Source organism: Helianthus annuus, chromosome 1 (genome assembly GCF_002127325.2).
Source record: "Helianthus annuus cultivar XRQ/B chromosome 1, HanXRQr2.0-SUNRISE, whole genome shotgun sequence".
In the NCBI taxonomy this organism is placed as follows: domain Eukaryota; kingdom Viridiplantae; phylum Streptophyta; class Magnoliopsida; order Asterales; family Asteraceae; genus Helianthus; species Helianthus annuus.
In genome coordinates this window covers 140,210,293-140,226,005 of record NC_035433.2, presented here as the reverse complement: position 1 = coordinate 140,226,005, position 15,713 = coordinate 140,210,293, and the positions used below count along the sequence as shown (strand labels likewise).

At 34.1% G+C, this 15,713-nt stretch overlaps 1 protein-coding gene across 6 annotated transcripts; it reads right to left on the bottom strand.

Annotated features, from left to right (window-relative positions):
- Positions 1 to 8,672: 8,672 nt before the first annotated feature.
- Positions 8,673 to 12,132, bottom strand: LOC110881251. 6 transcript variants are annotated; one of them, XM_035975489.1, is made up of 5 exons: positions 11,855 to 12,132; positions 11,685 to 11,757; positions 11,536 to 11,602; positions 11,312 to 11,451; positions 8,673 to 10,006 (listed from the first exon to the last, which is right to left on the bottom strand). In XM_035975489.1, the coding sequence occupies exons 1-4, from the start codon at positions 11,964 to 11,966 to the stop codon at positions 11,389 to 11,391; spliced, it is 315 nt and encodes a 104-aa protein (XP_035831382.1). In that variant the 5' UTR covers positions 11,967 to 12,132; the 3' UTR covers positions 8,673 to 10,006; positions 11,312 to 11,388. The 6 variants fall into 6 exon arrangements, with proteins under 6 accessions (XP_035831382.1, XP_021985281.1, XP_021985270.1 ...); XM_022129589.2 differs by lacking the exon at positions 8,673 to 10,006 and adding an exon at positions 10,204 to 10,536 and having other exon boundaries at positions 11,312 to 11,461; XM_022129578.2 differs by lacking the exon at positions 8,673 to 10,006 and adding an exon at positions 10,204 to 10,536 and having other exon boundaries at positions 11,312 to 11,461; positions 11,529 to 11,602; positions 11,855 to 12,131.
- Positions 12,133 to 15,713: the final 3,581 nt, after the last annotated feature.

Sequence of the window (15,713 nt, the reverse complement as noted above, 5' to 3'; positions counted from 1 at the left end):
CCTCCCATTTTCTTTCATCAGCCACATTCACAAACCCTAATACTACAAGTTCTTCCCAGCAAATCGGCGATTCAGTCTCACAAATCCAAGAACGAGATATGTTTCTCATGTCCACCAGTGATATTCTGAGGTATGTTTACTTGATCTTTCAATCCGAGATTCCTTTGTTTATTTAGCTTTACATTCCATCGAATTTGTTGGTGTTTTGCAATAATCGGTGTTCACGATTTCACCTTTTTGGGGTTTTAAGTATTTTGGTTCTTGACTTGATAGAAGCTAATTCTTTATTGATTGCTACCCAAGTTCTAGGGTTCAGTTGACTGATTCAGGCTGCAATTGTTCAGCCGTGGTTTAACCTTGGCGATTTGTTCTGAATATAAACAACTATGAGCATTCAGCATCTTCTCCGCTACAAGGTTCTTCATTCTCTAATTGCATCAATGTATGTTTTTTATGAGTAGTGTTTCAGATGTGTATAATCTTAATTTGAATCAATCATTAATCGAAACACGTGTATTTCATATCTTTGATATTCGGATTCTGATTTTGATTTGAAATGGATATTTTTTATGACTCTAATTTAGAATTTTGAAATCGGAGTTCCATTGCATTATAGTTATGATTCAAACCAGGGTTTTTCATAAGAAATTTTTGAGAAATTCATGTTCGTTTTTGTGTTGTGTAAATGAATTAGACTTGTGGTAGTTTAATATATTCTTTATAAAATCAATATGTATTTTTTATGCATCTCTGACTTATATGCTAACGTATTTTTTATTTTTCTGTATGATAATTCTTTTGATGTTGGCGGTTTTGTTGGGTAAAGGGTCAAATGGGTTCGGATCAGAATAGGCTAACTAATTATTGTTTCAATTTTTGGTTCAGGTCAAAACAGGTTCCTTTCTAAACGGGTTGATTAAAAAAACCACAACTGATCATATTTAATAACAACAAGCTGTCAAGGATTTTATCACAAATTGTCTAAAAACCTATTTGTTTATGTTGTATGTTTTGTGATATCTTGATTTTTTTTTCCTGTTTTAAGTGCTCATTTTTTTTCTTATGAGTAATGCAATTTATGCCAGTTCAGGTGTGTATATCAGTGTTAGGAAATCATATATCATCTCAATGTGTGTATATGTTTGAAGATAAATTCTAAGTAAAGGATAGTCTTTTTAGTAAATATATATGGTATATATGTTTGTATGCAGTCATATGAACAATGTTAGAATTGAAATGTCATCTTAACCACATATCCTTATGGAAGCATTTTTTATTTTTCTCTATTATAATTCTTTTGATATTGGCGAGTTGGGTTGAGTAACGGGTCAAAATGGATAGGTTTTTGATATTTACCATTGATGTGTTCGTTGATAATGGGTTTTACATTTGATCGGATATACTTTTGTTCTGTGTTATTATTGTCTTTGACATGGGGTTTGTTAATTTGACTAAATATAAACTTGTGTTTCGATTTTCTCTAATCTGTAGCTTTAAATAATATTGTAATAGCTGGTAACATGCTTTTATTTTCAAACATCTATTATTTTCCAAATGTTGGATCTAAAGTTTGGCTTGAAGGAATGAAAGGAAGGGCTACCCATATTCTATTTTGCACTACCGTCATTTTTCTTAGATGATTACTTCTAGATAGCAGCTTGCAAGGCGTAACTCATGTTATCGCTGATGAGATCTATGAACGAGGGATGAATGAAGGTAACGGGAAGAAATATGTAAAAGTTAATGTCAAGATGGGTTGGCTGGGCGACATGTCAAAATGGGTTCAGATTGAATCGGGTCTTTTCTATAATGGGTCTGGTCAGGTCCAATTGACCTTTAAAACACTTTTTCTTTCTAATTTGTTGAAACTAAGTTAATAAATAGTTAATGCATTAGCTATAGTTACCATGTACAATTTTATTACGGCAATGCAAATCTTTGACGTCGCCTCTTGGCAACTTCCAACCTTTTTCACCAGTTTCAAATAGTTTACTACCGAGTTTAAAGGTTTCATAACTTGATTTAAGTTTCTTACATTTGTGTAATATACTAGGGTGCAAGAATAGTTGATATGAAGGCTGAGCGATACATGCGGGTTTGTTGTGTGGTGTCTTTGTCAATTCATTTTGTATATGTTCCGAAAAAACTATTGCGGATTTACTGTTTAAAACCATTATCTTCAATGCCTAATGTTTTTGTGTTCACAGTGGCCGTTTTCCGTTTACTCCCATGAATCCGCGATACCTAATCTGCTATTCTTCCCACACACCGGCCCACTTCGGCGACTCTCCAGCATAGAGGTAACTTTTCATTTGTTTAGTTGCTTTATTTATTATATTATTTGGTTATATATTGGTGTGACCTATGCATAATGTTGTTTGGGTCCCTCGACGGTGCAATGACCAGACCCACATAGACTAACAATATGTATCGATGGGCAATTGTCAGTCTTTATTTTGGTAATTTCACTGATGAAGTGTCTGTTTTCATGATATTTCTTATCAATACTTTTTACGTTACGGAAAAATGTACCAGGTAATAAATAAAAATCATGTATATATGTAACCAATAACCAAACATTAAAGGACGAAAAGGAGAATATGAAAAACTAAATTGACAAACTCAACATGAAATCAATGAATAAAGATTTAGATTGTTGGTCTTTTTTCTCAACAGGTGCTTTTTACAAGTGTAATCAGTTCTTTACCTCTTTAAGCCTTTCCGGTATGATTTACTTATTACTATTTTCGTACCAAACCTCATGTAAGCAACCATCAAGAATTTTGAATTTAGCTACCTAATTTTAAACAATTAACATGTCGTTTATATTACTTATTTTATCCTCCATCGATACAACGAGTAATGCATGAATGCGACAATCACTAATGCAACAGTGACGTTTGGTATGTAACCTGTAACGGTGTATGTGTGTGTTGACGATGCCTGTATGCGTGTGTTGACAATGTTGGTGTCACGCTTCTTAGGCTTCACGACCGCTACCGCCTCTCATCGCCAAAATCAGCCCTCACACGTTTAAGGTAAGTGTTTTATTCCGTCTTCATAACTTTCCTTCCGATTATCGATATGTGATATTTTTGCTGGTTAGTTTGTCAAAAGTTATTCAGAAACCTTAGGTTCCATCTCAAATGGTTCACTCCTATAGCTGAGTTTGGTTGAAGCCTTCTAGCATAGTTCGAACTGAGGACGTGAAATTTGCCGTCTAAAGGCAATGACTTTCATGATATGTTAATGCAATTGTTTACCTGCAAGCTAAATTTACTATCAACTTAAAGCTTAAAGCTGAACAAATACTCTTCTTAGTGCTCCTTCCCAAAAACTGTCCACCTTATAATTTGGTACGAATTTTGAAGGGAAAAAAGTTGGAGAGACAGAATTTAAGACTATTTGTCCGGTTTTTGAAAGATTAATGTGCATACTAATAAGTTTGAAATAATTAAAAGTAAACTGCCATTTTAGTCCCTGAGTTTTTGTCCAAATAGTTTTTTTTTCTCCAAATTGCATAGTGTTGTTTGGGTCCCTCGACAGTGCAATGACCAGACCCACATAGACTAACAATATGTATCAATGAGCAATTGCCGGTCTTTATTTTGGTAATTTCACTGATGAAGTGTCTATTTTCATGATATTTCTTATCAATACTTTTTACGTTACGGAAAAATGTACTAGGTAATAAACTAAAATCATGTATATATGTAACCAATAACCAAACATTAAAGGACGAAAGGGAGAATAAATATTTAAATATTTAAATAGTTGGTCTTCTTTCTCAACAGGTGCTTTATACAAGTGTAATCAGTTCTTTACCTCTTTAAGCGTTTCCGGTATGATTTACTTACTACTATTTTCGTACCAAACCTCATGTAAGCAACCACCAATAATTTTGAATTTAGCTACCTAATTTTAAACAATTAATATGTGATAGAGATTGAATCGGATGATGGATGATGATGAAATCAGATACACAATTTATTGAATTGAAGAAGATGATCCAAAGGATCTACAATGGATAACTAACCACTAAAGTGGTCCAGGGCTATGCCATTCTCATGCTGATGCAATGAGCCTAACAAACTGAATAATATCTCTCATACCCTTCTAAATGACTATTTATCCTTATTTATAGAAATAACAATTACACTTTAACCCCTCCTAGAATAGACAAATGACAATTAACTATAAACCAGATTATGATTCCTATCAATATGTCGTTTATATTAATTATTTCATCCTCCATCGATACAACGAGTAATGCATGAATGCGACAATCACTGATGCAACAGGGACGTCAGGTATGTAACCTGTAACGGTGTATGTGTCGACGGTGTGTGTATGCGTGTGTTGACAATGTCACGCTTCTTAGACTTCACGACCGCTACCGCCTCTCACCGCCAAAAATAGCCCTCACACGTTTAAGGTAAGTGTTTTATCCCGTCTTCATAATTTTCCTTCTGATTATCGATTATTGATATTTGATATTTTTGCTGGTTAGTTTGTCAAAAGTTATTCAGAAACCCTAGGTTCCATCTCAAATGGTTCACTCCTATAGCTAAGGTTGGTTGAAGCCTTCTAGCATAGTGCGAACTGAGGACGTGAAATTAGCCGTCTAAAGGTAATGACTTTCATGATATGTTAATGCAATTGTTTACCTACAAGCTAAACTTAATATCAACTTAAAGCTGAACAAATACTCTTCTTAATGTTCCTTCCCAAAAACTGCCCACCTTATAATTTGGTACGAATTTTGAAGGGAAAAAAGTTGGAGAGACAGAATTTAAGACTATTTGTCCGATTTTTGAAAGATTAAAATGCAGTTTAATCTATAAGTCAAAAATGCACTTTACTATAAGTCGACCCATTATGTATGTATGATGTTGTTGAATGCTGACCAGGTTACTTTCATTTTTTGTTCTTTTGTAAATTTATTTAAAAGCTTTGATTTTCTCCCCGATCATATTTTAATTTATACCTGAAATATATTATAATTTATCAAAAGAAGGGATTATAGCAACTAAGTAGCAGTCAAAATGAAGATTAGAAAGTTTGTGCTTGAAGCGGTTGTCTCAAAATTTTGACACATTTTGATATGCACATGGTCACTTAATTATATTGCCAAAGGGTTATATAGGTAAATTGAAAGTTTTAGCTTAAGTTGGTACAGGTTGGGCCGTTGGGAGCCGTCTAAGGTGAAATTAGTTTTGTAATCATATTTGACATAATGACACCAACTATTTATAAAGTTAATAAGTGATGTGGAGTTTGCACAAAATATGTTTTGATAAGCTTATAATTTGCTTAATAATTAACAAATCCATAAGCTTTTGCCTTGAATTCACTTTCTTGGTTCTCTTAACTTTCTTTTGTTTGTTATCTTCAATAATTATTGGTGAAATGTCGCATAAACTCTACCATCTATCTCTATATTTCTATTAAATAACAATTTAGCACCACTAAAACGGCTTTTCTTAAATCTCTGGATGGAGTTCTTGATGCATTAAAATCCAAGAACATTACTGATGCTGGCCCTTTAAATCTGATTGATGACAATTATAGATGATGGTGTAGACAAAAAAACACGGGTCAAGTCATCGTAAGGTCTACCAGGTTCAATGCCTAACTGTGGCAAATGCCTAAATGTGGCAGACTGATAGTTAGAACAAAATGTTTAATTGCACCTACGGGCCGCATTGGGCTACTCCAACCGAAGGGGTTTTGCTTTATTTAATGGATGATAATTTCATATTTAATCCCACAGATATTAATATTGACGTTACACCCGAGGTAAGAAAGTCAATTATCGTAGCGTTTGGTAATAATTAGATATTGTGATTAAAAATGATTATCTGATTATTGGGATTCCAAGTCGTAGTACTAAGTTTTTAATTGTATGCGGTTGCAAATGATATTGCGACAACCCATTTGATTACAACGAATTGTGTGATTTTACTAATTCAATATCACGTAATCACGTTCAAAACACTCATACAAGCACCCCATAGAACAATATTTTTGATGGTGATTGACTCCACTAATCATGTTTTCACCATCTTTCACTTGCAGGGAATTGAAGCAGCTCTGGGTGAAGATCAACCCACCCATATTGATGGATTCACCTTTTTACTCTTTTGTCCTTTGGTCAACTGCAAATCAATGGTGATACTGTAATAGCAGCTCTAATGTATTTGCATTTTTTGTTCTAGCAAGTGTTAAGATTATCAACATGTAGCATGCTAACTACACGGGTACGATAATTTACAAGTTACAATACGGTTATATAGACACCAAAATTGTGTGAATTTCTAATGCAATATTACTCTTGATTTTGTAGGCAGTTTCATATGTTAAGACCTTATATGCTTTTACCAATAGCAAAATATGCTTACGCAACTTCACCACAAGCTACACTAAAATGTGGTGCATCAATAAGTCTTGTGCAAGAACTTGGGCTTTGATAAACCCATGTAGAAATGGATCCGGCAAAAGTAGCATTATACCCCTTATGGAATGGTTCTACAACCCTACTTTAGGTATTAAACTGCTTCATTTTTCATTATATCTTTATTAAAACCATTCTTACCTTAATCTTCTTCTTTTTTTAAATAATTCAGGCGAAGCTCATTTGGATGGGAAGAATATAAAAAACCTAAGGCTTTCATGAGGCTTCTTTCATTTTTTTAAGTTAAAAAATATTCTACCTTATTATGGTATTAAGTAAAACGGCTATTTTGTTATTTTCAGGTAGGCAGGGTTGGTTTATCATTGACATAAGAGAAGTAAATAAGGCTTTCATGTATCTCATATATTAATTTCTACCATTTGTTTAAATCAAGTCCCATTTAATCCTTATGTTTCCAAATTCAAGTCCAAATGATTTAAAAGAATGTGATATGTATGCTATTACTAAAAGAATGACCGCAATAAAAGAAATGGCGGGAATGGATGTACTTCGCAGTGATAAGACATGACCACTAGCTATTAACAACCTTACAACTGATAAATTTGATAGAGTTTATAGAGAAAGCTGATGGATTTGCTGTAGTTTTCCCAAGGTTAGTGATTATTTTATCCTTTTAAAGTCAGTGTAATGGCATTATTGATTACTCTTCTTGCGCTTACTCTTTTGATCTGAATATGCAGAACACAAGTATGAGATTGTGAAGAAGTTACAAGAGTGTGCATGTGTGGAATCGCTCGCATAGGACTTGATGTAGCTCATGCTATGTAAGGTGTGCTTCTGATATCATGCTTATTGAGTCTGGGTTTAGCCTCAATTTTAGTGCAGTACTTACAAGTCGTGCAATTTTGTAGGTTCTTTTTTTTGTAAATTGTGTTTGTAATTTAATTCCCCATATAATATATATTTTAGTAAGCTTGTAATTTTCCCTTTTGCTAACATGGACTCAAGGTTCAATTTTGCGTAGATTCTTGATCAACATGTCAACTTCTAAGTGCTTGATTCCCTGCTTAATTTGCTTTCTTCTTTAGTAGATGTTCTATGGTTGCTAAATTTAGAATCTTGAGCTCTATTCAGATGACTTTTATAAATTTAATAATTCTATTGCAGATGACTTTGTAAATTTAATAAGAATTCTATTGCAGATGACTTTTGTAAATTTAATAATTTAAATAATACTTTATATTTTTTGTCATCTTATAATTAGTTGAAGTTTAAGGACTCAATCATAATTTTGGGTGTGCTTCAACAAGTTGGGTGTACTAACAAGTGTACAAATAAACTTTCAATTTCGTGTACCAAGTAGTATTTCTTTTTGTATTTGTTCTATGTAATAATATTTTACAAAATTGTTGTGTTATCAAAAGTAGATCCTTCCAAAATTAATTACTGAATTAGGTAGTTTATATGAGTTTTCTGAAATGAAGATCAAAGTTCTTGATGGAAATACTTGGCTTATGAAGCTCCGTAGAGAGAATATTGATGATCAAACAAGGTTTGTCAATGCATTCTGACATTATTGATTAACTTTATTTTAGTTTTTACTACATTTTTCAATTTGTCACTAATATATTTTCTTTCGTATACATTGTTTACAGTAGATTTAGTGTTATTGGATGGTATGATATGATTTAAGTCGAATGTTAGGTGATGGTGATGATTGTTTTTTTTTTCAGTTGGTCAACAACGAATGCGAGGTTATTGGTTACGAAGTTTCAAAAGACAGAAGTATTAGATTAATAGGCTTTCTATCGATATTTTGGACTACGGAAACGTAATTTCATCATTTATTTATCTTTTCGTTTTATTTATACGAATCAATACTACGTTGGTTGTTTTATTTACTTTATGAACCAAAGAGTTCCATAATAATTTCATTCAGAGAAGTTCCTTATGGGCATCATAAATGTATACTGTTTTATGTCAATACCTCCTCGAAAACATATTTTTTTTTTCTTCTAAAAATAAGAAACATATCATTTCTCACCGCTAAATTCGCGGGTATTTTGTTGCGGCAGTCTATGAACGTTGTGTTGTAATTCGGGTCGTGATCAAACCGTGCGTACATGTTTGGTCTACTTTGTACACATATTGTATACTAGTGGGAAACCCGCGCGTTGCGGCGGGGTCAGAAAGTTAGTTTGTTTATCAATCATTTCGTTTTATATTACGTATCAACTTAACAGTTACGGATCTGGTTCCAGGATCTGATACAGTTTAGATACGCACAGAATCTGTTTTTCAGTAATTGCAGCGAATCAACACTTATTGATCGTAATTCAGGCGGATCTGAAATTCTACATTTGAACAGATCAAGAAGTGTTTTGATGACAGATGTTGCACAGGTTTTGAAAATTCATTCTGCACAGATCTGCACGTTCAAACACAAATCAGCAGACCTGTTTTATGTTTATACGCTGCAGAATCAGTTTGTATTAGCTGAATCATCTCAGTACATCCACCGTTATACACACACATATTTCGGATCCGCACATATATTCGCGCAAGTCTGAAAATGGTGTTCATCTGCAGAGTTATACATTTGTAGAATTCCGTTCGTTTATCCGCAGATTCTGGTTCATTTGTTAGAAGCTGTTAATACGAGAACAAATTAAATCAGTTTGCACAGATTATAGTTGGAAGTTGTTTCACGAATCCGCAAGACTGAAGCAAGTCTGAATAATAACGGATCTGATTTTGGATTATTCGTAAATCAGTGAGTTGATTCATTTGCTGAAAGTTTGACCATTCGCTAAAAGTTAGTTCAGTCGAAACTCAAAAATTCATTCGCTGGGAATTGCGCTAAAACAAGCTGAAAGTTTGTCCATTCGGTCGAGTGTACTGCAGATTCAAACTTTATCCGCTGAGTTAGATCTGTAGTATTTGTTCGTTCGGAACTGTTTCGTTTGCGCAGAAATATCCATCGCAGAAGTGTTAATTCGCATAACTTGGTTTATAGTTCATTCGCTGTTTATCCGCTGAAACAGTTTCTTTTCGCTAAGTTCGTTCACTGAAAACACTCATTTCTACGCGAACCATTTCTACTCGAACGATTTCGACCCGCACCATTTCAACTCATACCGTTTCGATCCGAACCGTTTCTATGCGAATCATTTCAACTCGTACCGTTACGACCCGTACCATTTTGACGCGAACCATTTTGACGCCCGTTTCGACGCGAACGGTTTCGACCGTACCGTTTCAAATCGAACCGTTTCGACCCGTACCGTTTTGCCGGGAACCGTTTCGATGCGAACCGTCTTGGTATGCAACGTTACAACCCGAACCGTTTCGAACCGTATTGTTTCCACCCGTACAGTTTTGACTCGAACCAGGGGTTGTGGGTGTCGGGGTGATGGATTCCAATTCATTTGACAACCAAACACAACAAAAATGGAATTGAGATTCCAATTCCAACAAAAAAAAAATCCAATTGGAATGTTTAAATTTTAATTCCGCGAACCAAACGCCGCCCCCTAAGTTGATGCCACTCAAACTTAATTGTTCAACACATCTGCATGTTTTTAAAACCACCTGCAGGAGTAGTTGACGATTCACAAAACTTACACATGATAATTCATATAGATTACATATAGCACATATACACATGTAACTGTGATGAGGATATTGATACAATAGGCTTCTTTTGGATTGTTTTTAAGGTTTAAAGATAGAAAGTAACAAATCTTATATCTAAAATGAGTAAAAAAGAGAACTTTTGTGGCTGCCTCTTTAAAATAACACGCCATCTTTCCACCAATACTTTATAGAAATACAAGGACGCTGAGGGACCTGAGCTCTTGAAGAAGCAAGAAATTTATTCAGACACCGAGTACATATATAAAAAAATCAATCAGACCTCTTAAAAAACAAAATCTTTCTAAATAAGTTATAAATCCCTTTGCTAACTGAAAGTGAAAAAACCGACACCCACGTATTCTTGGTGTATATTTCAATAGCATCTGTATATGAGAATCGAGTCCGGCTCCCAAAACTTTATTGAGAAATCTTCGACTAACCAATATCAACAACGGCTCCACTCACCACCAGTTGCAGTGGTGGTTCTTGTTAAGAAAGAACATGCCATCAGAGAACTTGAGTAAGAAATTATATACATAAATTAAAAAAAATCAAAATCCTAAACAAAAATGAAATTGCTATTATTCAATCTAAAATTTTATTACACACTTTCGTTTCACATTCTTCTGTAAAAAAATGTTGCAAATCAAGAACATAACCGCTAGCAAAAAAATAGAATCGAACCACCATTCTTCCACTACCGTCTAGGTTGGTAAATGGGGCTGAAATCAGCGAGGTCCAGCAGCTTAATGCGTTGCTGGGACAGCCGCGGTTGTCGAATAAACCGGACACGTGGTCGGGGGTTTTGGGCGGGGTAGTTTCACAGTTAAAAGTGTTAAAGACGGGATTATGAGGATGCAGCATGTTCCCCCTCCGTATGTGGTTAAGCGAAATAATAAGGTGCCGAAAAAGGTTGAAATTGATTAATACCCAGAACAAAATTATTAAAATATAAATCGGGTTTAAGTAATTGGGGGAAAATGGTACCAAAATCCCTATCTATTTCGCAATTGACAAGTATTACCTTTGACTTAGAAGTCAAACTGTGGCACATCTATTATACTCCATATCATATTCTCAATAACAAAATCAATAGACGCAGTTCAATTTAATATTTGTTCAATCGATGGATATATAAATCAGATAATCATCTAGAATAAAATGCCTAAAAAATTATCAACGAATAAACCTAAAGAACCTAATTTCATGTAATTATCATGATTAAAATCAAAATAAAAAGTTTTAAAAGAAAAGACTCACTGGTTTTGGGGCCAGCAGGGTGATTCCAGAGAGGCGGCTGTAGCTTCGACATCGCCATTGAAAACTTTAGTTTCTCTCTATAGAATCTTTAAAAGAGTTTGATTAACACCAATGGTAGGTGAGCCTTTGTTTCTTCTAGTCTGAACAACCCTTTAAGAAATAAAAGTAATATGAAATTGAACCAAAATTGAATCAATAAGCATGAAATTGAAGGCACCTGTGACCTTTTGGCGTTTATGAGACGGGGGATTATCTACAACAGTTATAAATCTGCCAATTGCATATTGTAACCTAACAACACGATTAACAACAAACAGATAATAATTGAATCGTAAAATCTGGATTAATATTCAAACAGTTGAGATCGGTGTACCTTGTGGATCCACTGACGAAAATCGTAAAATCTGGATTAATCATCAGCTCCAAGATCTTTTTCGGGGCGGCCTCTGCATTCATATAAATTCAAGAACACAAAGGACTAATTAGTAAATGTGCACGAACAACACAAGTTAACAATTGAAAATGAGTGAAGAATTTTCATACCATCTATTCCATGCTGATTAAGCTCTTCTACAAACTGTTGATGGAATTCCGACAAACAACTCGAGGCTTCTTCAACGAAAATCATTCCTTTCTTGCGCTTCATCTTCCTCATTATCCCTCCCTTTTGTGTTTTTATAGAGCAGAGGGGGCGATGGAAACTGCTGGAAGTCCAGACGCTTCATCTGCAATTGAAGAGTGAAGACACGTCGTAGGGTTTTCATAAGGGAAAAGAAGAGGCCGGTGTGTTAAAGGGGAGGGGCAATAATGAGAGAAAATGAGAAAAAATTAGGAATTTTAATTGGCTTTTCATATGCCATCTTAAAAAAGTTGCTTGAAATTACTATTATGTCCATGGAAGATGCTTTATATAGTTATATAGATAACACACGTACAGTGGGGTTATGGGTTCCGAGCCAAGGTGGTTGTGGTCTATAAACACCGATCTGTGGCAAATGGGCTTGGTCATGTAATGGGTCATAAAAAGAAACAAACCCGATGAGCCGAAGCCATAATGTCCAAGTCACATTTCATATTCATTTATTTTAATTAAGTGTAATTTTATATTTACTTTAGTACTAATACTGAAACAAATCTTTCATTAAAAGATTTATGAAAACACCGTTAAATAATAATTTTTTTTGAGGCCACCCGTGTAACACACGGGGTCTTAAGCTAGTTTTGAATATAAATATAAAGTGAGGGGCAATATAGTCTTTTTACATGATCCAGTAAGGGCAAAAGGGTCTTTTTATAACATGTATTAACAACCTTTAATGTTTCAGGGGCAGATGGCAATGAAATAACCATGTTAGGGTCTTAGAGAGCAAAAACTAAAGAGGGGGAGGCAAACAACAATCTGGACCAAACCTCAAGGAGACAAATTACACTTTACTCTTTTGTTTAATTTCAGTCCGCTCACTGTCTTTCCCATGTGATCCTTTGATTTCAGCATGTAAAGCAAATACGAATCCTCTATATTTGCTTCAATATTAGCTATAAAGAGACAAAACATGTACAAAGCATGCAACGTGACTTGTATTTTTTAATTAACAATATTGATAGGATAAATAGGGGATTAGGGGAAGGTTCATTTGGGAACACTAAAAAAGTGGGGAATAGCGGGGAACCGGCTCAAACGAACTTCGATTGGATTCATTCCAGCGGCGTTGGAACCGGCTCGTCGAACCCTAACTAAGATCTCTTAACCCTAAATCCTAACTCCTAAACTCTAAACCCTAAAGTTAAAAAATAAGGCTAAAACCTAAGCTAAACCGTAAAATCTAAACTATAAACCCTAAAAAACCCTAAAGGCTAAACCTAAAGCTAAACCCTATAGCTAAACCCTAAAGCTAAACCCTAAACCCTAAAGCTAAACTCTAAACCCTAAAGCTAAACCCTAAAGCTAAACCCAAAGGCTAAACCCTAAAGCTAAACCCTAAAAGCCAAACCCTAATATATTTAGGGTTTAGGGGTTATGATTTAGGGTTTAGGGTTAAGAGATCCTAGTTAGGGTTCGACGAGATGGTTCCAACGCCGCTGGAACGAGTCCAATCGGAGTTCGTTTGAGTCGGTTCCCCACTGTTCCCCACTTTTTTAGTGTTCCCCAATGAACCTTACACTAGGGGATTATAACATTTTTATAGTAAAATATGATAGTACTTTTCTTTCATCCTTTTTTCTTTCGTCTTTCTCACATGTCTAAATCGTCTTAATCTCTCCTATAAAGTTTACAGTTAAAAAAAAGGGGTTATTGGATTTTATCACCCTTAACTATTGGTCATTGGCCGCTGCCACCCCTAACTATCACTTTGACTCTCGCCACCCCCAACTTAACACTTAGTGCGTTCTGTCACCAGATCACTAAAATTTTATTAATCATGTTACTATACTTTTGGGGGTGTCCTAAGATCCCTAAAACCTTCCCAAGATCCCTATGACACCCCAAAAAGTGTAGTAACAGGATTAAAAATTAGTGATCAGTTAACGACGTGGTGACAAAACACACTAAGTGTTAAGTTGGGGGGTGACAGACGTTAAAGTGATAGTTAGCGGTGACAGCGGCCATTAGCCAATAGTTGAGGGTGATAAAATCTAATAACCCTAAAAGAAAAATCCTAATCTCTCCTTCTTTATCTTATTTGAAATACTAGTCACTCAAAATATTTCCTTAATAATCTCACATGCCCACAACCCAAACCATCTCAATCTTCCCTAATATGAAAATATCAAAACGGATCTAAACTGAAATGGTTTGTTTTTTTTTTTTTTGGTTTATCTACATTTAGGAATAGAACATTTTTTAGTGAGTACCAGTACCGTATTAAACCGATAACAACCGAACAATATTGGTACGGTACCGGTAATTATTTGTATGGTTTGCGGTTTCAATATTTTTGTACTACTTGTACCAAGTAATCAAAGAGGTACCGTACAATATTCATCTGTGTTTTTACTCATTTTCCGTTTAGACTTTTTGAGTACCTGTACCGGTAGAATACCAATTTCATCCGTACTCCACACACTTTTCACTTTTGTGTTCAATTTTTATTTCTTGAAGTAACTAATATGTTTACCATGATAAAAAAAAAAACATCATTTGAGAAGTATACATTAAAAGACTTTATACTTGTTATATAGTTATCCTTTTAGCAAGTCTTTTAGATTTAATAACATAACACAAACCCTTAGATGTTTATTATTTATGGATGATAAAATCATGGCCGATGAGCCGATCTCTTGTAAGTGTTAGATAAAACTATATAAAAATGTGTTGTTATTTTATACATTAGTTAATCATATAAAGCAGTAAATTACATACAAATTTAACAGTACGTAAAATAATTGTCACATAAGCTTATAAATAGAAACATTCAAATTATCATTTTCTTTACTTAAAAAAGTTACAATGAATAAAGAGAACGTGTGGTAATTTTCACAACTCTAAATTAATTAAGAGAACCTGTAGTGACTACGCCTAATGATCTTAAGCCTTGAAAATACTTTTACAAGGATTATCAGAGTATTTAGAATTTGTACCGTTTTTAGTTTTTTGATAGTGAAACTATTTTCAAGTTTTTTTTGGGTATGTATAAAATTCAAACTAAAATTTAAAAAAAAAAACCAAAATTAATTATGTTTTTTCCTTCCTTTTAAGTGAATTGATTGCTTTATTTTTCAATTTATTGTATCTTCCTCGCTCTCACTCCAGCTATATATGGGCGGGCACCCTATAGTTGTCTGGTTGATCATACTAGTATACATTCCGAAGATTCTTAAACCCCATAGTTGAGCTATATATTTCCCTTAAAAAAGTTATATACATCCACTAAAAACTCATAGCTAAGACGCTTTATCTAATTATCTCTATAATAAATTCAAACCATCAAGTTTGATTTTCTTTCTATTTGGGTCTTCAGTTACTTCCACTTCTTCCTTAAGTGTATCATAATGTTAGTATGCATGACGGATTTTTAAGCTTTAAATTGGGAGTTACACAAATGAACAAACACTCCATGTGACAGGTATGCAACTTGTTTATGTTTATAACTTGTTTGTTATTTCATCTTACATGAATCTCATCATAATCTAATACATCAATTTAAAAGCATACCATAGAAAGGTGTCCAACTTATGTAGAACCAAAGTAAACATGTCAAGCACAGTGCGATAATTTTTTCTAGCATTCATTTGTTGGTTTTTCATAAATCTAAACCTATGTATATAGAGGGTAAGGATACTGTAAAAAGGGCATAAAGTGTGAGAAGTGTGAGAAGTGTATTATAACACTATATATAATACTATATAACACCATATAAACACCGTATAACAATATGTAACACCATATAATACCATATAACAC